This window comes from Staurois parvus, unplaced genomic scaffold, assembly GCF_062004578.1.
Source record: "Staurois parvus isolate SC_StPar_1 unplaced genomic scaffold, SC_StPar_1.0 ptg002140l, whole genome shotgun sequence".
Lineage (NCBI taxonomy): Eukaryota > Metazoa > Chordata > Amphibia > Anura > Ranidae > Staurois > Staurois parvus.
This window is the reverse complement of record NW_028319936.1, coordinates 1,228,249-1,252,043: the sequence shown is the minus strand read 5'-3', so window position 1 is coordinate 1,252,043 and position 23,795 is coordinate 1,228,249. Positions and strand designations below refer to the sequence as shown.

The 23,795-nt window shown below is 40.5% G+C and overlaps 1 protein-coding gene across 1 annotated transcript in view; it reads right to left on the bottom strand.

Moving 5' to 3' along the window:
* The window catches only part of LOC149432452 (RH-like protein), an 86,186-nt gene that overhangs the window by 54,236 nt on the left and 8,155 nt on the right, over positions 1-23,795 (bottom strand). The window contains exons 2-3 of the mRNA XM_089665119.1: positions 13,411-13,597; positions 2,697-2,847 (exon numbers count right to left, since the gene is read on the bottom strand). Of these exons, the coding sequence (XP_089521245.1) occupies positions 2,697-2,847; positions 13,411-13,597 (338 nt within the window). The remainder of the gene's footprint in view (positions 1-2,696; positions 2,848-13,410; positions 13,598-23,795) is intronic.

Below are 23,795 nucleotides of genomic sequence, written 5' to 3'. Positions count from 1 at the left end.
TAGCTGATACACAGTGCTGGTACAAGGTTCTCTAGCACTCATAATGAGGATACCAAAGTGCAATGCCAGATTAAATTCTGTAGAGGCCTTTAGTCAGTCCAAATCTTGCCCCCTTCCTTGCAGGTTTCTGGAGATTTCTTGGAGGATGACATTGTTAACTAAGTAGTGTGCACGTCGGCTGCTAGATGGAGATGACCATCACTAGTGTACATTACGCGATCATAGGTTGCACCAACATTTTTTACAAACTGACAGCTGAAAGAAAATGACCTTTTAACGAGACAAACTGTAACCTGATGTCTATGATTTATATACTATAGGTTGTTATTGGGTACATTACATTAATACCACAGAGTCCTTAATGTGAAGTTTTTGTTTCTTTGAATAAATTCCTTTTTCTATCTTTTGTAAACAATTTAAGAAAGCTTCATTGCAATTCTCTTTCAACATCAAATCAATATTGTTTTGATCCATTGTCACAGGCCCTTAAATGGCATGGGGCCCATAGGCTGGTGACTACTTTGCCTATTTGGTAATCCGGCACTGCCAAAGTGCCCCTCCCCACCTCACTTACTGCCTAAGTTTTGGTAGCTTTGGTAGCATTACCAATACTAATGCACATTTAACACACGCACTGTATATGTAGATGATAAAATAAAGCATAGCAATGGAAATGAAACGTTAATAAAAATGAATTGGGATAAAATTTTACCTACACATTTTAAAGTGACACTAAACTCTGGTTTAAAAAAACAAATAAATTCTACTCAAGTATGCATTTTTTTTCTAAAAAAAGTAACTTATATTGCTCTCAGCCTCCTCCAAATTCTTTAGTTTTGCTGCTTTAGCGCTCATGCACAATGGACTTTTTGTTAACGCTGGTAACGTTAGCTGTGTAAAGTCATGTTAAAAATGTGAGTTTGTAAGGTTTTTTTAATGTTTTTGCATTAGCGTTTAGCGGTATTTTGCCACATTTAACAGCGTTTTCCCATGTTTTTCCATGTTTGCGTTTTTTAGCGGTTTTTTTTGGTCAAAGAAACATCCAAAACTGACGGTTTGCGGCGTTTTATAGCGTTTTGCAGCGCTAGAGCATTTTTCCATCTAAAAAACTTCTCTAGAAACCCACTAGTTCTGGGGTTTTTGTTTCCAGCCAAAAAACGTTGATTACAGTCTATGTGTTCATGGAAACATAGGATAACATGCTGGGGGGTTTACTAGCTGTAGACAAAAACATCAAAAGCCAAAAACAGCAGCTGTAAAAACATCAAGTGTGCGTGAGGACTTAATCTGACTTCTTGTTAGAGGGTGGCTACATTCATTCTCCAGGGTCCCACTGTAGGTAGGAAAGAAAGCACCCTCTCTTGCTCAATCACTAGACGGAGTGGGTACTATGGACCATGAACTATCAGATATATAGTGTGCATGGTGTAGTTCACATGACTGCAATGAAAGTGCACTGCTTGTTCCAAACGAATGGAAGTGAGGGGAAAAAGGAGAGATCCAGGAGCTCACGGAGGATGTTACAAGAAGACAGAAAAACACAGTAAGAAACAATATCATAATAATAGATTACAGGGCAAATAGGTAGGGGATGGGGATGGATTATTTTTGATGAAAAAGGATATAACTTACACTTTAAGGTTAAAAAATAAATTAGGTTTACCTACAAGATTTGTCCCTTATACTGTATAAAGTCAACAAACAATAAGTTAAGGAAATAAAAGAGTTAATAAAAACTAATTAGGGTTCACAAAAGGTTAATAATGTTTTTTTTCCTGTTAGATTTATATTTTATTTACACATAACATTAATTTAGGAATGAAAGCTATGTTGGTAGATTTCATTCAATGTTACCTCTCTATTACAGTATCTCAAACCAGTCTGCCCATTTTCCTCTGACCTCTGACATCAACAAGGCATTTTCGTCCACACAACTCTCACTCACTGGATATTTTCACTTTTTTTGGCCCATTCTCTGTAAATCCTAGAGATGGTTGTATGTGAAAATCACAGTAGATCTGCAGTTTTTGAAATACTCAGACCAGCCTCTGTGGCACCAATAATTATGTTAACCTCTTCACGCCGGCCGAACACAAATGTGCGGCCTCCCGGCGTCTGGGCCTAGACGCCGAGTGGCTGCACATTTGCGTTCTATTAAAAAAGGACATATGTGCCAAGAGCGCTCCCTGCGCGCTCCCAGCACACATGTCCGGTGCTCACGGAAAGGTCCCGATCTCCTCTTTCGATCGGGACCTTTCCTGATCATGCGCGTCACGGCGGTCACATGACCCTAAACCCCGCCCCACCTGCCGGCTTCTGAAACTCTTAAAGGGCCAGGAGGCGCTGCGTGAAGGGGTTAAGTTCAAAGTCACCTAAATCCCTTTTCTTCTCCATTCTGGTGCTCTGTTTGAACTTCAGCAAGTTGTCTTCACCACGTCTAGATGCCTAAATGCATTGAGTTGCTGCTATGTGATTGACTGATTAATAATTTGTGTTACCAAGCAATTGAACAGGTGTACCTAATAAAGAAGCCGGTGAGTGTATGTAATCTTTGCATTTTGGTGTTACCAGTTGTTCAGTTTTTTTTTTTCTTTTACAGTTGTCTGCAAATAAATAGCGAATGTACTATATGCATTTGACAAAATGTTGTGCAAGTCAGTAGGAAAAGATGTGTTTGGCCATTTTTTGTTACTTACCAAAAGATAGTTTGTCATAATATATCTGTTTGCAGCAAAGATGGGTAATTCAATGACAGTCATGATAATCAGCTGCATGGGATTCACTTTTCCTAGGATAACCCCAGATGAGATCAATACTGGAAAAATGCTCATTAGTCCTGTTGTTAGGCTGCAAAAAAGACGCCACTGTCAGTAGAAACATATTGCATACAGGCAAAGAAAAAAATAACTTTTGTGAACAAAGACTTTTCTATAAGTTCTATTTACAGATCTATTTAAATCTTGTAAGACCCTGTCACATAAAAAAGAAGAAAGCTGTTAGCAGGTGTACCCAGAGATATGTGAGTGCACATACCTGCAGGAGCCTTTTTTGCTTTCTATTATATACAAATGCTGAGTTGCTCTAAGGCCCTATTCACATTATTTTTTTAATATCATGATTTTCATGCAATTCTGCGCATCGCATAGAGCAGCTCATTCACTTGAATGACCCGACTGATGCACATTTGTCACACAAAAAGAAGCTCCTGCTCCTTTTTGGGAAACAAGCTTAGCATGGTTTGTGAAGGCACAGTTTGCCAAGCGACAATTGTGGCAGAATCACGTCACATCTGGGGTGCTATTTGGGGTGCTGAAGAATAATGCCACGTGATTTGGGATTGTGGGCAGAATCACAATAATTCTGCCCGCTGTCCCAAACTGAGAGATGTGAACTGGGCCTGAATGCAAAGATCTGATGCATGCATGTAGTAATCCCCATCTCAATATATTCCTGTTGGCCCCTGAATATTATGGACTGCTTTTGATAACCAATAAAAAAAGGTGTGTGAGACAAAGCATGGCAAATTTGTTTACAGATGAAATACAGGTAATTTGTGTATTTTGAATTTTATGCAGATGTAAATCCCAATTGGATGGCATTTACTTTGCTATCATAAACTATCTCTCCACTCCCCAGCTCACCCCCTCAATCTCCTCACGTATCACAAATCTACTAAGCGACAGATCAGCATGGATGTCACATCACTACCTTAAACTCACGTCACGTGACTTCATCAGGAGTACTCCTGATGAAGTCACGTGACGTAACGCGTACGGTACACAGATGACGTCAGACCGCAAACCGGAAGTGCGCGTGCCATTTTGGAAAAGCGATTTCTGCACATTGCTTATGGAATACACTGTATAGTGAGTTTTAACCCTGTAGTGTCCCAGGAGGACACGTTTAAATGTGAGTTTACTAGATTATTTTAATAATGGCTGTTTTAATACTATATCAGGCATTCTTTTCACATGGATGTGGAGTGATCTGGAGATATTTAAAAGTGCTGGCTAACGGTGGTGAAGATCTGTGTACCAGTATACCCTCCCAGGTTAAAGGGAAAAGTGCGGTTTGACCTGTCATTACGGGTCAAACTTGGAGGTGAGCGCAATAGAATGTAGGAGGTGGATGAACACTAAGGGGTGACACAGGAGCACCATATACGTTTATGCAGTAATGTGTTTACACTGGTCCACTTGAAGTACAGCGGATTTAAAGGGACGGTTCACCATTTTTTTAGACCGTATTTATAAGACACTTATTGCGCTGAGGGTTCTCTATACACCTTAAACTCAATCTTTCCAAAACCGAGCTTGTAATATTTCCTCCGCCCCGATCCCCCACTCATGACTTTACCATTAAGATCAACAGCAAAACCATTGGTCCTTCCCCTCATGCCATGGTGCTAGGCGTAATCCTAGACTCTGACCTCTCCTTTGGGACCCACATCCAATCACTGGCTAAATCCTGCCACCTCAACCTCTGGAACATTTCCAAAATCTGCCCCTTTCTGACCAATGACACCACAAAACAATTTATCCATGCCATGGTTTTATCCCGCCTTGATTACTGCAACTCCCTCCCTACTGGCCTTCATTTACATAGGCTATCCCCCCTTCAGTCTATTATCAATGCTGCTGCTAGACTTATACACCTTACCAACCGATCAGCGACTGCTGCCCCTCTCTGCCAATCCCTTCACTGGATTCCACTAACCCAATGTATATAATTGAAAATACAAACCACAGCTTACAAAGCCATCCACAACACTGCCCCTAGCTACATCACCAACCTCATCCACAGATATCGCCCAAATCGCCCACTCCGCTCCTCCCATGATATCCTCCTCTCTAGCTCCCTCATTACCTCCTCCCACTCTTGCCTCCAGGACTTCTCCAGAGCCTCTCCCATCCTCTGGAACTCCCTACCACAGTATATCAAGTGAGGCCCCACCCTGTCTGCCTTTAGGCGATCTTTGAAAATTCAGTTATTCCACCTCCACCTAAGAACTGTACTTGAATCACCTCCATCAGATCATCCCCACAGCTATCACCTTTTGTATCACCTCCCCCTTCCTTTAGATTGTAAGCTCCACAAGCAAGACCCTCATATTCCTTCTGTACTGAAATGTATTGTAATTGTACTGTCTCCCTTATATTGTAAAGCGCTGCGCAAACTGTTGGTGCTATATAAATTCTGTATAATAATAATAATAATAATAAACACCACCAATTTTCCCCTAACTAGAATACTGTTTTCATTTTTTATTAATTCTCGTTTGCATCACCTGCCTGGAGTTTACATGTTCTCCCTGTGCTTGTGTGGGTTTCCTCCGGGTACTCCGGTTTCCTCCCACACTCCAAAGACATGCTGGAATGTGAATTGGCTCCTGTCTAAATTGGCCCTAGTATGTGTATGTACATAGGTGAGTTAGGGACCTTAGATTGTACACCCCTTGAGGGTTAGGGACTGATGTGAATGCACAATATATATGTAAAGCGCTGCGTAAATTAAGTACCTGTAATAATAAATAAATCTCAATAGTGCATATATACTGCAGTCCATTTTCAGTCACTTCATGCCTAAATGCATGCATTTCAGTGGGAACAGGCTTCCAGATTGTGACTATGATGGAATTTACCTGTGAAATGAGCATCAGCACAACCACTTATAGGGGTTGAGTCATTAAAAGCAAATAGTCTGTGCACTTTGCAAGTACAGTTGCACTTTGCAAGGGCATTTGCTCTAGAGCTTAGTAAAGGAGGTAAAGCTTCACTTTGCAAATAATCCCAAGTGAGGAAAAAGAAAAAGCATTTTTGCTTGCACGTGATTGGCATGATTGGATGATGAACGATGATGAGCTTGTCTTCATTTACTAAGCTCTGGAGCAAATGCCCTTGCAGAATGCAACAGCACTTGCAAAGTTCCAAGTCTATTTGCCTTTAGAAAATCAACCCCATTGTTTGCACCAAAAGCACGTGTGACAGATCGACAATGTCAGCTAGGCAGTTTTCACCCCATAGTAGGGAGAGCCTGAACAAGAAACTTCATGGCAGGATCACCAGGTATTAATGTAAGAAAAGCTACAGATTTAAAAAAGACTGCAATCACTTTTGAATTGACATTAACCTCATAAAGATTATATGAGATTTTAGTGAGTGGGGTTACATCTACGATGCATTAAAAACAAACAAAACAAAGCAAAAAGAAAAAAAAGAAGCTTACAAATCAATGCTAAAAAAAAAAATTAAAAAAATTGGGAAACAATAGAAGCTAAAGGGAAAAGGAGAGTTTGAAGTGAATTAGGGCTGATTAGGTTTCACAAACAGTATCTATAGGAAGGATTTGTATTAAAGCGGTAGTGAAGTGCATCCAAAAATAATCCCCTGCAAGGTAAAGGCATTATATGTGCTAGTGTGCATGGCATAATATGTGCTAGTGTGCATGGCATAATATGTGCTAGTGTGCATGGCATAATATGTGCTAGCGTGCATGGCATAATATGTGCTTGTGTGCATGGCATAATATCTGCTAGCGTGCATGGCATAATATGTGCTAGCGTGCATGGCATAATATCTGCTAGCGTGCATGGCATAATATGTGCTAGCGTGCATGGCATAATATGTGCTAGCGTGCATGGCATAATATGTGCTAGCGTGCATGGCATAATATCTGCTAGCGTGCATGGCATAATATGTGCTTGTGTGCATGGCATAATATCTGCTAGCGTGCATGGCATAATATGTGCTAGCGTGCATGGCATAATATCTGCTAGCGTGCATGGCATAATATGTGCTAGCGTGCATGGCATAATATGTGCTAGCGTGCATGGCATAATATGTGCTAGCGTGCATGGCATAATATGTGCTAGCGTGCATGGCATAATATGTGCTAGTATGCATCTCATAATATGTGCTAGTGTCACATACTAGCACACTATGTAAAACTTATTTTAAAATGAAGTCCTTCAGCGGCGTGCTGTCACCATTGTAGAGGCTTCCATCTTCACTCAGTCTTCCTTCCGGGTTTGCAAGCTCCAGCCATCTGACTGGCTGAGCCGCGATGACCTTACTCCCGCGTATGCGCATGGGAGTCTCGGGACATGGCACAGTCCTCTGAAGGAATGGCATGGGTATACCGCAGGGGTCTCCAAACTGCGTCCCATGGGCCGGATGTGGACCTTTGGTTGTTTTATCCAGCCCATGGGGCAGTCCACTAATACGAGGAAATATCCCTTCCACTTACACCAACAATGGGGCACTATTCCCCCCACTGACACCAACGATGGGGCACTATTCCCCCCACTCACACCAACGATGGGGCACTATTCCCCCCACTGACACCAATGATGGGACACTATTCCCTCCACTGACACCAATGATGGGGCACCATTCCTGCCAGTGACACCAACAATGGGGCACCATTCCTCCCAGTGAAACCAAGGATGGGGCACCATTCCTCCCAGTGACACCAATTATGTACATTTTTTTTACTCCCATTTAGTAAACCAAGCCCATGGCATTTGCTTGCTTGCTTTTATCCAGCCCTTGGGGCACTCCACTGATACAAGGTACTATCCCTTCCACTGACACCAAAGACAGGGCACTATTCCTCCCACTGACACCAACACTGGGGCACTATTCCCCCTACTGACTGCAATGATGGGACACTATTACCCCCCACTGACACAAATGATGGGGCACTGTTCCATTGACACCAACGATGGGGCACTATTCCTTCCAATGACACCAACAATGAGGCACCATTCCTCCCAGTGACACAAATAATGGGGCACCATTCCTCCCAGTGACACCAACGATGGGCACCATTCCTCCCACTGATACCAATGATGGGGCACCATTCCTCCTAGTGACACCAATGATAGGGCACTGTTCCAATGACACCAATGATGGGGCACTATTCCTCCCACTGACACCAATGATGGGACACTATTCGTCCCACTGACACCAATGATGGGACACTATTCCTCCCACTGACACCAATTATGTAAATTTTTTTTACCCCCATTTAGTAAACCAAGCCTATGGCATTTTCTACGCCCACTGGCACATAGTCCGACCCCCCTAAAGATTGAATGACAGTAAACAGGCCCTTTGTTTCAAAAGTTTGGAGACCCCTGGTATACTATTCCTTCAAAGCGCATACACAGGCTCTAAAAAAAAAAGAAAGAATATCTCCACATTTAGGATATATTCATTTTACCTACAGATAAGCTTTATTATAGGCTTTTCTGTATGTAAAAATGTACAAAGCGTGTTACTACCACTTTAAAAACTGATTGCTTTTATTGGTATTATGTGCAGATAAAATAACATTCTTTGAGCTCCATTTTCAACCACTCTAAATAGTTTTTAAAACTAATATTGCTACAATGTCCCAATCAATGAAGCCAATGAAACATTGTTTGCTAACTTGCATGTCTGTAAAACAGCCAAGGTGTGCAGAAAGACCAGCTCCTACATGGTAGGCCCAAGCTACTGAGATGAAGCTTCTTAGAACGTTCCTCATGTGTACAATGTCCACAACTCATTAAAGTGTATTTTTAGCCAAAACCCGTTTCAATTTTTAGATACAATATTTTTTCAGGCATTATGTAGCACCAACAAATTATACAGTGCTTTAAATATACTGAACATTCAAATCAGTCTCTTTCTTCAAGGAGCCTACCATTCGAAAGTCCCTATCTCACATGCACGCCCATACTAGAGTCAATTTGGAAGGTGCCAATTAGCTTACCTGCATGTTTTTAACAAATAACCATGAAGAAAGCCTGAAATATCCCACATGGAAGAAAAATATATTTGAAATATATTTAAAAAATATTCTTCCCAAATATATTGACGTATTTGAAATACTACAAGTTTGGCCGTAGTCAATATATTTAAAAATATATTTCAATAAATATATATATATATATATATATATATATATATATATACAGTTGTGTTCAAAATAATAGCAGTCAGACATCACTAACCTGATCAATCACTGTTTTTGGTAGAAATGATATTTCTACATGGCAAATAATTTACTAGCAGGTGTAGTAGAGTAATAGAAATCCAACAGACCCAACAGTCATGACATGCATTGCATGCTGCTGATTCTGTGTAATTGAATCACTAATTGAAAGGGGCATGTTCAAAATATTAGCAGTGTGGAGTTCTATTAGTGAGGTCATTCATTCTTTGAAAAACAGGTGGCAATTATTGCCCTTATTTAAGGAAGGAAGGTAGCAAATGTTGTACATGCTGGTTACAGTGCATTTCTCTCTGAAATTCTGAGGAAAATGGGTCGTTCCAGACATTGTTCAGAAGAACAGCGTACCTTGATTAAAAAGTTGATTGGAGAGGGGAAAACATATAAAGAAGTGCAGAAAATGATAGGCTGCTCAGCTAAAATGATCGCAAATGCTTTAAAATGGCAACCAAAACCTGAAAGACGTGGAAGAAAGTGAAAAACTACCATTCGAATAGATAAAAGAAAAGCAAAATGGCAAGGACTCAGCCAACAATCAGCTCCAGGAAGATCAAAGAAGGTCTAAAGTTACCTGTGAGTACTGTTACAATTAGAAGACACCTATGTGAAGCCAAGCTATCTGCAAGAAGCCCCCGCACAGTCCCACTGTTGAAAAAAAGACGTGCTGAAGAGGTTACAATTTTCCAAGGAGCACATTGACTGGCCTAAAAAGAAATGGCGCAACATTTTGTGTACTGATGAAAGTAAGATTGTTCTTTTTGGGTCTAATGGCCAGAGACAGTTTGTCAGACAACCCCCAAACACTGAATTCAAGCCACAGTACACTGTGAAGACAGTCAAGCATGGTTGCGCAAGCATCATGATATGGGAATGTTTCTCATACTACGGTGTTGGGTCTATTTATCGCATACCAGGGATCATGGATCAGTTTGAATACATCAGAATACTTGAAGAGGTCATGCTGCCTTATGCTGAAGAGGAAATGCCCTTGAAATGGGTGTTCCAACAAGACAACGACCCCAAACACACCAGTAAACGTGCAACATCTTAGTTCCAGACCAACAAGATTGAGGTTATGGAGTGGCCAGCCCAATCCCCGGATCTTAATCCAATAGAAAACTTGTGGGGTGACATCAAAAATGCACTTTCTGAGGCAAAACCAGGAAATAGAGAAGAACTGTGGAATGTAGTCCAATCATCCTGGGCTGGAATACCTGTTCACAGGTGCTAGAAGTTGGTTGACTCCATGCAACACAGATGTACAGCAGTTCTCAGAAACAGTGCTTATACAACTAAAAATTAATTAAGTTATTCAAAGGAAAGCAAAATCTTCAAACATTTTTCAGTTTATATAGTGAATGTTTGAGTTTGTAAAGAAGAATACAAACACTGCTATGTTTTTGAACAGTCTAATCACTTTTCTTCAATTTTTTTAGAGGAACAACACAAATTTGATATATTTTTCTTCATGTTTTGATTTAGAATAGAATGTGTAGTGTTCCCAATGCATTTGTGTGTATGGAAATAAAAGTTATTAGAAGGATTTTGAGCTTTATTCACTTTTTTCAACACACTGCTATTATTTTGAACACAACTGTATATATATATACCGTATGTTGAAATGCGTTTTTATCACAAAATATCTGAAAAATATTTTTAAAAATACATTTTCAAATCCGATCCATCCTGCGGGGATCGTCAGCTTCCTTTACAACTTACCATTTTCGTGGAGCAGGTCCGGTGTCACCCCGTATAGGTTGCATGCCGACGATCCCCACAGGATGGATCGGATCTGCGGATTGGGGAGCATAATGGATCGAAGTCAGAGGGGGTGTCACCAAGTGTTATCGTACCTGGTGACACCAACCCTAGGAACGCCCCTGCTTGGACCTCCAGGTCTGATTCAGTCCACTAAAAAAATGGAAGAGGATCCATCCTCTTCTGTTTAGGTGGTATGAAGAGTAGTTGGATGTAAACGGACAGCGGAGCTGATCCCCTGCTGATTGGAACAGAATCTGCCCTGCTTAAAGTGGCTTTTACATATACTTTATTTTATAGACCCCTGTTCTAGTGTCAATTGCTCTGTTGTGACTTTGGAACAGGAAATGAAGAGAAATTTTCCCAAATGGGACACAGATAGCAAAAAAAAAAATTACAGGAATTTTAACTATTTCTGTAGCAATTGTACGTACAGAGATGGATGCGAACCTCCATTTTGCCAAAGGCCCTCCATCTTGTATCCTTTCTACTCCAAATCAGTTCCCCCCTCCCTCTCTGTTGAGTGACACGTGGTCCCTGTGTGCTGGGTTCAGAAGTGCACAGGCAGAGCGGGACAGCTTCATGGTTATAAATCCAAAATTAGCCGGTGCCTGGGTGTCTGTTAGCTTCTCAATCTGAGATAATCGTAAAGCCATAAACCAGTCCTTCACTGGACTTCAAACGCATTCCAGATAGCCATAAAACAGATATCACATTTAAAACCCACTTTCTCATATAATTTCATATCTTGAGATAGGAAATAATTACCAGGAAACCAAGCATATATTCGGATAGCTCAGTTTAATGCGAGTCGTCTGATATCTTACACCCCTGGATTACATATACCCGAGAGCAGAAAGCGATATCTCCTTAACCTCCCTGGCGTATTCCCGAGTGTAGCTCGGAGTAAAATTTCAGTACCAAAAGCGGTAACCCCGAGCTACACTCGAGCTTACAATGCGGAGTTGCTCAGGGATTCCCTGCAGCGCTTACCTTATACTTCGCTCCCACGATGCGTGCCCTGCATCCGGCTTCCGTGTTCCAGTCCCTGCGAGCGTCAGGACGTACGGGGGCCGGAACCGGCGGCAAATTTTAAAATTTTAGAAAATGTCATTTTCTAATAAATGAATATGACATAGTAAAACATTACTGTTTCAAAGCATTTCACATACATTTTGTCCCTACTGCTTTGTCCTGTGCTCTGCCTGCATTTTGACTGTTCTTTCTGCCTAGAAACTTAGAAAAGTCCATGGCGTCTAAAAAGCGTCCCTTTATGTCAAAATCGGTTTTAGACCAGCTAGAGAAAAGCGATAGTGAATTAGAATCACTTGCAGAATTGAGTGATAATGATTCGTGGGGAAATTCGTCATCAGACACTGAAATTGATTCTGCAACTTTGCTCAGCGATGTGCGAATTTGGCGCTATATTTCAAATTTCAATGTTTTTGGTTTGATTATATTATTGAATTAAATGTATTATTATTATATTATTTTTTTTTATGATTATTTATTAAATTATAATTTATGATTTCGTGTTTCAAGTTTTATCCTACCCGGAATGTTTTCTAGACTCTTGTTCGGACAGATTTCAGTGAGTTATTCCTAAAAATTACGGGCCTACAATAAAAAAATACATATTTCCATGCAAAAAAATGTACCGCTTTCAGCACAGAAATATGGACATAATCATACCACTAGGGAGGTTAATCATCCCAAGCAGATATGCCATATCTGCCCATGGTATAACTTGTGAGGGATTTGGTCATAGCCTGAGTTCCCCGCCAACAACAACCCTTCCCAAATGAGGTGATTGGTTCTCTGCTGTAAGGAGACACCCTGCTGAGTTCCAAGAAAAAGGCTGCTTGGAGGAGTAAGTTGAAGAATTCTCCCTTTAAACATCGGAACCAACTTGGGAGATGGTACCCTTTTGCTCTGAAACTTGATCTGCTTAACCCAGGATTTTTGGTAAGTACTTTACCTTTCTAAACTTCTTTCTGTTATCTCTTTGCTGTGTTATTGCTCTCTGTATATATATATATATATATATATGCTACATCTTTTTCTGTAAATACTTTTATTGCACCCTTTTGACCTTTCTAGTAATAAATCCTATTATCTGAAAAGTGTTGAACTGTTTCTAAAGCTCTTTAATGCAAACTAAGAATCCCTGTCTCTGAAGAGCGCTACTGTGTGTTTTTAAACCTCTATATATCTCTGTCTGCAGTGACCGTGTGTATACAGATGATTATTCAAACATCATAGTGTTATTGCTAATATTGGTGAGTTTCCTCCTTTTCTCTACAAAAAGGCAGTGGTGGCAGTGTGAAGGGTTAATTGCGTAATTAACCTGACCCAGTAACAATCGCTCTCAGGCTGCAGGAACATAGATTGTGGTCCATCTGGAAAATCTTTGTGCACTGTGCAGCTGAGCGTGGCATTGTTACGCACAAAACAGTGCGGTTTTAGATTGGCTAGTCCTTCGGTCACGAGTTTGTGAGAAGGGCTGGGGGTCTGACGCCACAATCGTCACAATTTCCTTCTCTAGAAAAAAAAACTGTGGGTATAGATACACTTTACATATCCAGGAATAGTAATACATTCAACTAGTACAAACACAGCTTTGAGAGTAGGGGAGGGGAATAAGTAACAACATACCTGGTGATACTAATACGTGGGACTGCATCTGTCCTGTTAAATAGGAAAGCATCCAAAATGATGGCCCACTGCAGTCCAACTGCTGTGATCAGAAAATTAAAAGCAACTCCACTAAATCCATATTTCTTTAGGAAGGTAAATAGGAAGCCGACTCCAAGAATTATGATGACGTTCACATCTTGAAATGCTAGCAATTGAACATATACATTTTTATTGTAATCAAGTGTATGTACATATACTCATCGAAAAAAGCAAAATGTTAACCAACAACAAACATCACTACCACCATTAATCTGATGATAAAGGGTAAACAACATTTATAATTTTGTATCAGTTATAAAATAGCAAAAAAATATTATGATATATTTTATTTTTTTTTTTTTTTTCAGGCATTATGTAGCACCAACAAATTATAAAGTGCTTTAAACATACTGAACATTCAAATCAGCCTCTTTCTTCAAGAAGCCTACCATTCGAAGGTCCCTATCTCACATGCATGTCCATACTAGAGTCAATTTGGAAGGCGCCAATTAGCTTTTCAGGAATACTCTTCCCAAATATATTGCCGTATATTTGAAATACTACAAATTTGCCTGTATTCAATATATTTCAAAATATATTTCAATAAATATATATATATATATATATATATATATATATATATATATATATATATATATATATACGGTATGTTGAAATGTGTTTTTATTACAAAATATATGAAAAATATTTTTAAAAATAAATTTTCAAATATGCTATATGTTAAAATTAAAATTACTTTTTTATATGTTCAAAAAAAATCTGAAGAATATATTTAAAAAATGTATATATTTTTAAAATATACATTTTCAAATATGCTATATGTTAAAATTACTTTTTTATATTTAAAAAAAAATCTGAAGAATATATTTTAAAAAAATACACACACTTATACTCATAAATATGCAAATTAATATTTTCTCATTTCAATTTCTAGCTGGTAGATGGAACTTTAGGTTTCTTTAAACATGTTTTCAAGGCAAAACTTTATAGTATATATAAACCCTCATCTTGTAAAACAACCCACTCAATTTAAAATAGAAATGAAAGGCAAAACATTTGTGTATATATATAAAAAAAACCATTAAAAAAAAACATTATAAACACCTATTTCCCCTTTTTATAAGTGATCAGATTCCCTCTGTTGTCAGCTGCATAACTGCTGGGGAAGGGAAAACAGCAACACACTGATCTTCCCAGTGAATAGCTGTGCAGGGGGGAGGCATGTAAGGACAACTCTGATCATTGGAGAGCAGCCTGAGTTCCCAAAATAGCTAGAGAACTGACCACGCTGTGTCTCTCGAGCCTAATGTGGTCAATTTTTAATAGGAAAGCAGGGAACTGGCAGGGATACCAGGGATTTCACACAAAAAGGCAGCATTACAAAGAGAACAGGATACCTTTTCATACAAGTACATGGTACAGAAGGCACATATCAGGAATATGATATGTTGACATATTCTTTAATGTAAAAGTATTTTTTGAGGCCAATGGCTTAGGCTGAAATTTACACACACGTACTACCTGTAGCACCCTCCTAGATAGCTAGGGGGAGCTAGATTATGTTTTCCGCTAGAAAGGCTGAATAGCAACCTGGGCTGAGTTAGAGGGGACTATTTCAAATCAGGGCTGAGAGGCTCTGCGGGTCAGCTCCTTGACAACTCCCCCTTATCTAGAATCTTGGAGACGATTCTAGAAGCAGTGGGTGTGGTGAGGAGGGGCTGGCCTGTTCACTTGGAGGAACTTGGCCAAGCCCCAAGCAGGAGGCTTGGCATGGGGCCAGGGCAGCCTTCAAATGTGGTGGAGCCTGCTCAGCAGCAGGAGAGATGGAGTGGGTGGAAGATGGAGTGAGAAGGCTTAGGCGCAGGAACCTGGGAGGGGGCCAGTTGGGAAGGAGCTCACCTCCAGGCAGTGGTGCTGGAAAGGAAGGAGTGAGGACCACCTGTGCTGCAGGGGAGGACTGGAAGCAGCCACCAACTCACCAGCTCACCCCGTGGACCAGTTAATGGAAAAGAAGCACTCTGGTGGGAAACTGGATTAGATCCTTGCCCAGGACTTTTCACCTTAAAGTGGCAGGCACTGGATCCCCTGCCCAGGGAGTCCTTCAGACAACTGGATAGAGGAGGATTGTCTGGGGTAGTACACTAAGGAAGGCTGGAGAGCTCTCCAAGAAGATCATTTTTCTGTATAAAGACTTCTACATAGTTCCATGAAGTTGTCCTCTGTTGCAGTTCCCTTGGGCATCCCATACACCCCTTACCCCAACCAAGTTGTAAACCCCTTAATAATATCCAAAAACCAAGCTCATGAACTGGTTGCTGTCTCCTGGATGCAAGTCTGTGAGGAATGCATGTTGCCTGGCTCTGCAGGACTATAGGGGAACCCAAATTTCTAGTGACTCCTAAGGGTATAGTGCTACACACTATATGATTCTTGTAAATCCTATGTTATCTATTGCTTTATATTATGAATGTTCATGAACTAATTCTAGAAAGTAATATAATATTTTATAATATCAATAGTCTTTTGAGTGCTATGGATTTGTATGGTGTGGTTCGAAGGCTGTAACAGCTAAGAACTTCTAAAAGACTGAATGTTCATTATCTTCTCTCTCCAGGTCTCAGCAATGACAGGAAGCCAGACCATGCCTCTTTTTACTGAACACTCCTCAGTTGTTACTCAAGCTTTTACTGAGACTGGAAAGCTAACATGTTTCAATGATAAGTGAAAATGATAAATTCACTGCACGCACAAAGAATGTATTCTGGGTTTTGAGTGTGTTTGTGTGTGTGTGCTGGGGGGGGAAACACTTTTTTGTAAACACGGCAATACAATGATTGAAAATTGGTACCTGCAATGGCCCCGTTCTAAACGGTGCGACTCAAGTCTCAGTGACTTTTAATAGGGTTTCTGCACTATTTTTGTGCAACTTCATTGTGACTTGCATTAACATCTGTTAATTAAGTCACACAGGGGTGTATTTACTAAAGCTGGACAGTGCAAAATCAGGCTCACTTCTGCATAGAAACTAATCAGCTTCTAACCTCAGCTTGCTCAATTAAGCTTTTGCAATAAAACCTGGAAGCTGATTGGTTTCTATGCAGAAGTGAGCAAGATTTTTCACTCTCCAGCTTTTGTAAATAAACCCCACTGAGTGGCAGCAAACTGCAATGAAGTCGCACAGAACAGTCAGCTGTGAAAGTCGAGCAACTTTAAAACTGCGTTGAGCTAAAACACATTTGGTTGTCAAGAAGCACTATTGTAGTTCCCTGATTGTGGTTGATTAAGATAATTGTTTCTTTTAGTCCTGTTTTTGGCTTTTGGCAATTTTTTCTACAGCCAGTAAACTCTCCAGCATGTTATCCTATGTGTCTATGCACACATCGGCTTTAATCAGCGTTTTTTGGCAGGGGAGTTTTTTGGCTGGAAAAATACTTCTAGAACTACTGGGTTTCTACAGGAGTTTTTAAGCTGTAAAAATGCTCTAATGCTGAAAAACGTGGCAAAATGCAGTAAGCCCTCATGCACACTTGACATTTTGATAATGCTAGTGATGTTAACTGTGTAAAGTGTAAAGCTGTGTTAGCTGTATAAAGTTATTCAGCTTTATTATTTTAGCGTTTTTGCATTAGCGTGTAGTGGCGTTTTGCCACGTTTAGCGGCGTCCCGTGTTTTTTTGCATTTGCGGTTTTAAGCGTTTTTTGCCAAAAAAAGGTAAAAATATGCTCTGAGGAAGAGGCTAGTCCTCAAAACGCATCAGCCTTTTGGATGTCCAGAGCTCTCACTACAGATAGACACGCAGTGTGAATTGGACGGAGCTGTTCCTTTATGATGTGCCTTTTATTTATTGATCATTTGTGAGTATAATACTTATTATTTACATTCATTAAACATTTTAAAGGTAATGCACTAGGCTGGTGCGCCCTGTTTGTTTTTCACTGTTTTTATTTTACTGCACTGAGGGATTGCATGGAGTTAATATTTTTTTATTTTTCACTTTGTAACTATGTATAATAGTGTTTCAAGCATTTTATTCAAATGGGATTAGTTTACTTTACACTGTTTAACAAGCTTTAGTATAAGGCCTCATGCACACAGGGCATTTTTTCAGCCATTTTTAGGGGCATCAGGCTTTTTTCTTTTTTATTAATGCTTCCAAATGGCCCTCTATGATATTATATGTGCCCATGCACACATAGACTTTTAAAGCTTTTAGTAGCAGTAGCGTTTACCAGCAGGAAAAAAACCCCAGGGACAGTGCGTCCAGGAGCAACAGTGTTTTGGCAGAAAAAAAACACTTGACGTGGCTAAATGTGTCTAAACGGGCATAAACGTGGATAAACACTACGCGCGTTTAGCACTTGAGTGTTAATTCATTTCAGTGGCCAGAATAAATGATCTTTATGGCCAATGAAATGAATGAATGCCCAAGCATTTGACGCTTGTAAATGCGCCTAAATGCTTATAAAAGCGTTAAATACTTTTACAAGCATCAGATATTTTTTCTGCAAAAATAGTGCTGCCAGGAGGGAAGCTTCTAGGAGAGTTTTTTTTAATGCTTTGTGTACATGAGGCCTAAAAATACATACGGTAGATAAAAGCCATTCGGCACCTGCACTCAAATGTATTATATTAATAGCTACACTGTTAGATAAAGATTACAAGTATACTTATCCTTTTCTTAGAGTGTAACTAATGTTAAAAAAAAATTTAATTTTGGATGGAGCATAGAGGGATTGGAATACCTGTCAGGTTTTTATTGCTGTCTGTGCCCCCGTTGGGGAGATTCACTTTCTCTGTTTGTCTTATTTACTGTTATCATCAAAAGTGAAAGTTAAAGAAAATCCCAAACCAAACACCAGAACAGTAAAAGAGGAGAAATCTTCCAATGAGATACTAGTTCCTGTGACCTGGTGACACCCCTGGATTCCCTCACTTTGGAGGGATTTTCTTTCACTTCCTGTTTTGGCTATGGGACAGGACGTGAAGGGAAATCTCTCCTATGGAACACAGATAGCAAATAAGAAAAATACCAGGGGCTATAACCCCCTCCCACTTTACTCTATCCAAAATGAAAAAAATTGCCTTTAGTTCTACTTTAAGGGACAAATCTTTAAACATATGGCTGAATACTGACATTGTTTTCACTAATGCCAGAAACCTTCTTGGATTCTGGACGATTGCTCTTAATGATGCTACACACTTTCAGGAGTCTCATAAAAGCTTGTGCTGTTGCAGTAAAATATGATGGACCCAATCCTTCTCCACTGTGCTAGAACTAATAAAAAATTGTGTTCACTCAACATACACATTAAAGTGGTTCTAAAGACAGAAGGTTTTTTACCTGAATGCATAAGGTAAAAAACCTTCTGGGTGGAGCTCAACCCTCAGCCCCCCCCACCCATTTTTACCAGAGCCCAATCCCTATCCAGCATTGTGCATGAGAGCCACGAAGTCTTCTGGGTCTCTCTCTCCTCATTGGCTCACACAGCAGTGGGAGCCATTGGATCTTGCTGCTGTCAATCACAGCCAGTGAGCCAATAAAGCTGGCCATAGACTGGTCGAATTTTGGCTGGTTCAGCAGGAGCTGGCTGGGATTCCAACCTTTTATGGGCAGGCTGAATTTTACATGCGACTATCGCCCACGAATATAGCTGCTAGCAATAAACACTGTCTTCTCCCGGCGGCGACGGCTTCCCTCGCCTCCTTGCTGGGAGAACACAATGGCTTGGTGGGAGGGATTCCCGTGGCTGCAGGTAAGAAATTCTCATTGTCTGCTCTGTGTGTGAATGGACAATGTCTGTTCAGAGGAGCGCAGTGCAGGAGCCAGCCTGCTTAAGTGCCCCCATAGCAAGAGGCTTGATACTGGGGGCACTGGAGAGGAGGAATGAGCCAGGACCACCGTTGGGGGACCCAAAAAGGAGAGAATCAGGGCTGCTCTGTGAAAAACTATTACACAGAGCATTTTTTGGGGTGTTTTTAACCGCTTCCCGCCCGCAATGTACTGCGGCCAGGTGGCAGCTACAGGCAAAGCAAAGTACCCGTACGTCACTCTGGCTGTACTAACACAAGGGGGAGCTGCATGCCCGAGCAGGCGCTCAGCGCTCCCCCCCCCTGCGACTGCTGTGTCTGGTGGACACAGTAGAATGAAGATCCCGGTGAAGGGGACCCGGTGATCATGTGATCGCTATGCGATCACATGATCACAAAGTAAGAAAAGCTGTTATTATTATTATACAGGATTTATATAGCACCAACAGTTTGCGCAGCGCTTTACAATATAAGGGAGACAGTACAATTACAGAAGGAATGTGAGGGCCCTGCTCGTGGAGCTTACAATCTAAATCAATCTCATTCATAACAGCTCTGCTTCTCTTCCTAGTGATCTGTGATTGTCCCACAGCTGTCACTTGATGCATGGGGCCAATCACAGCACCCTGTACCATGTGACCAGATCCAGCCAATCACAGATCACTATTTTGAGCTGTCCAAAATCTAACTCATTCATGACAGTTCATGAATGAGTTAGGTTCATGACAGCAAACTGTGCATTGCAGGAGAAATTATCTTTATTTCTCCTGCAAAGGAAAGTAGTACTATGGTAACATTGAACTGTTCTGATAAAAGCATTAAAAAAAGTTTTAAATGTTAAAAAAAAAAACTAAAACAAAAAATATCATATTGAGAAAAAAAAATTTTTAAGATTTTTTTTTTTTAACTACTTGCCGACTGCAAGAGCAGCGGCTCTGGGCAAAGCGATGTAATCTTATGTCACTTCCTATTTTGGGGTGTGAATGCGCCTATGCCCCACCCCGCTGCCCTCCCCCTTGCTGCCCTCCTGGTCGGTCCAGGGAGAGAAGAGAGAACATGGTACCGAGTAAAAGCACTACATTTTACACACACACGTTAGATTAGCACATGTAATCCTTTCATCACCCCATTAACCCTTTGATTGCTCCGTCACCTGGCCAGTGCCATTAGTACAGTGTCAGTATATAGAATTTTCACTGATCACTTATTCCTACCACTAGTCTGTCTGTAAGCTCCTCTCCCAGCCAGGGTCAGCTAGCGTTAGATTGCCCGCACACTATCGCACTCACGCTAAGTTGCTGATCACCGCCATTACTAGTATAGTGTTTCTACGGATCAAGATATTGATCTTGAACAGAATTATACTAGTGCCTGCTTTGTATAGTGTCCCCAAAAACACAGTGTTAGCAGGATCAGACCCGTTCGCGGCCAGCACTAGTGTTTAGCCCCTCCACTGTTTTTCATGGAAGATTTGTACCAATTGATTGTGGGCCACAGCAATTTATACACACAGCAATACATTGCAGCCCACCCAAATTCAGCTCTTGCCAGACAATTCGCATGGAAACCTATCACGGTTTCTGAATGTAAAACTTTTTGGGCCTAATCGTCAACATGGGCATTACAAAAAGAATGAATTGCGGTCATATTGATCCACAGACCAGGTTCATCATATGCCCATGTTCTCTGCTGTTACATACAGTGCATCCAGAAAGTATTCACAGCGCTTAACTTTTGCCCAGGGGCGGACTGACAACTCATGGGGCCCCCAGGCAATAGGGGATCATGGGGCCCCTGTGTCCTTACCCAAACTCAAAAAAGCCTATGAAAAAGGTACCAGGGGCATCTCATGGGGCCCCCTACTGACCCTGGACCCTCGGGCAGTGCCCGAGTTTCCAAATGGTCAGTCCGCCCCTGCTTTTGCCTCATTTTGTTATGTTACAGACTTATTCCAAAATGGATTAAATTCATTTTTTTCCTCAACATTCTACAAACAATACCTCAGAATGACAATGTGAAAGAAGTTTGTTTTGAAATCTTTGCAATTTATTAAAAAGAAAAAAAACACATGTACATAAGTATGCACAGCCTTTGCTCAATACTTTGTTGAAGCACCTTTAGCACCAATTACAGCCTCAAGTTGTTTTGAGTATGATGCTACAAGCTTGGCACACCTATTTTTGGGCAATTTCTCCCATTCTTCTTTGCAGTACCTCTCAAGCTCCATCAGGTGGTATCCCCATACTCTGGAGAAGTAGGAGATGTGTTTTGGGGTGGTATTCCACATATACCCATGACATGCATGAGCAATATATCATTGAAGTGACAACTTTGTGTAATTAAAAAAAAAAATGTAATTTTCAAAAAATTTGTGCTAAAAAATAAAATGTTTCAAGGACTCAACATGCCTCTCTTCAAAATCCTTGGGGTGTCTAGTTTCTAAAAAGGGGTAATTGGGGGGGGGGGTTGTACTGCCCTGGTATTTTAGTACCTCAATAAATGTGATAGGCAGCCAGAAAGTAAAAGTTGCATAAATTCCAATATGTACAGTATACTATAGTTCGTAGACGCTATAACTTTCACACAAACCAATTAATATACATGTATTGGGATTTTTTTTACCATGTAGCAGAATACATTTTGGCCTAAATTTCTGACTAACTTTGAGTTTATTGGATATTTTTTATTACCAAAAGTGAAAAATATAGTTTTTTTCAAATCTTTTGGTCTTTTTTTGTTTAGCACAAAAAGCAAAAACAGCAGAGGTGATCCAACACCACCAAAAGAAATCTATGTTTGTGTGAAAAAAGGACATACATTTTGCTTGGGTGCAGCATTGCACAACCACGCAACTACCAGTTGAAATAGAGCAGTGCCAAACAGCAAAAAATGGCCTGGTCATCAAAGGGGGTAAATCTTCCTGGGCAAGTAGGTAAACTTTAAAGGACAACTGTACTCCCCTGAGTGCAGCCTAGTTTCATGTAGCATCTTTTTACTGCTATCTAGGGGTCTGTTTCAGTGATTTTCACTGCTCATCTTTTCCAAGGAAAACATGTCAGACTGGTTCTCTTCATACTGACTGAGGTGATTATGCTTATGTGGTAGAAACATCTGCCAATGAGTTGCGCCAGTCCAAACTGTATATTAGGGCAAAGCAGCCCACTTTTATTAAACAGAAGGGAACAGTTCACACCTAAATCAATTGTCCACAGAGGAGTTTTCACTATCAACATGAACAGTCAACTGAAAAATGCCAAGCCACCTGTTAGTAGCACCATTGCTCTTAGCAGTCCCTCCAAATGTATCACTCAGCTCTTCTGGTTCTCTTGGATCATTCATCCTTTAGTCACAGCCTTTAGGCCTACTTCTAGCTTCTTGATAGGGGTTCTCCTGCCACCCCACCTCTCTTACAGCTCTATCACCAACTGCAACTGGACTGTGGAGACATACATGCTCTGGCTGTCCTTGTTCAGCCTCCCTGACTCCTGGGGAAGGTTGGAATCCTTCTGACTCCTAGGCAGAGACCTCTTATCTCTCAGGCGGAGTCCTAAGCTATCTTCAGGCTTGATATATAGGGGTTTATTTACTAAAGCTGGAGAGTGCAAAATCAGACTCACTTCTGCATAGAAACCAATCAGCTTCCAGGTTTCATTGCCAAAGCTTCATTGAACAAGCTGAGGTTAGAAGCTGATTGGTTTCTATGCAGAAGGGAGTCTGATTTTGGACTCTCCAGCTTTAGTAAATAAACCCCATAATGTCTCTGCACGCCTGTGTGCTCACACAGGCTACAGACATCCAGAAAAAACCCAGACACAGGACTGAAGGTTCCGTCCCACCCAAGACACTTTGGAACCTTAAAGCTCCAGACCTCCAGTCGGGATTAAAAAACCCGGAGAAAGCTTAATACACAGCTCTCTCCACTCAGAAACACTAGTCTGGAACTTTGTAATAAGTCTTATGGCTTAAGCCTTATGGCAAATCCTGTGTCATTTCTACCTTCATTTCCTAAACTTAGACTGTGGCAGGGCTTTGCACTGTCACACTATGAATAAATTGTACCCATCTATAGGAATAAATGAGGTTATTAAAGAGATGTTGTTATGCAAAACATTTGTACACTAAACCTATACAGGTGTCCACATCATTTATGTTATAACTAACCACCTCTGAACCCTTATTGGTAGTTGTGAGGTCTTATATTTACATTGAAAAATGAGTAAAAATACATTTTTATTTGTGTGTATCTGAATGATAAAAGCTATAAAATTCGAAGCACAGTAGAAAACAGTGGCTGTTCAATACATTTATATGATGATAAATAATTAAAAAATAGCCTCAGGATGTAACTAGCCGTGCTGCTAGGAAGCCTCAAATGAAATGGTTCACTTCTTCCTATAAACATCAACATAGAAATGATCTGAGTAATGTAACATCCAAAGTATAAAACTATCACTGGCATTTTATGGCATATTATGTCTAGAGGTTGAGATTTGAGAGAAAGAGTCAAATTTACAAGCAGAACTTATTATTTACAG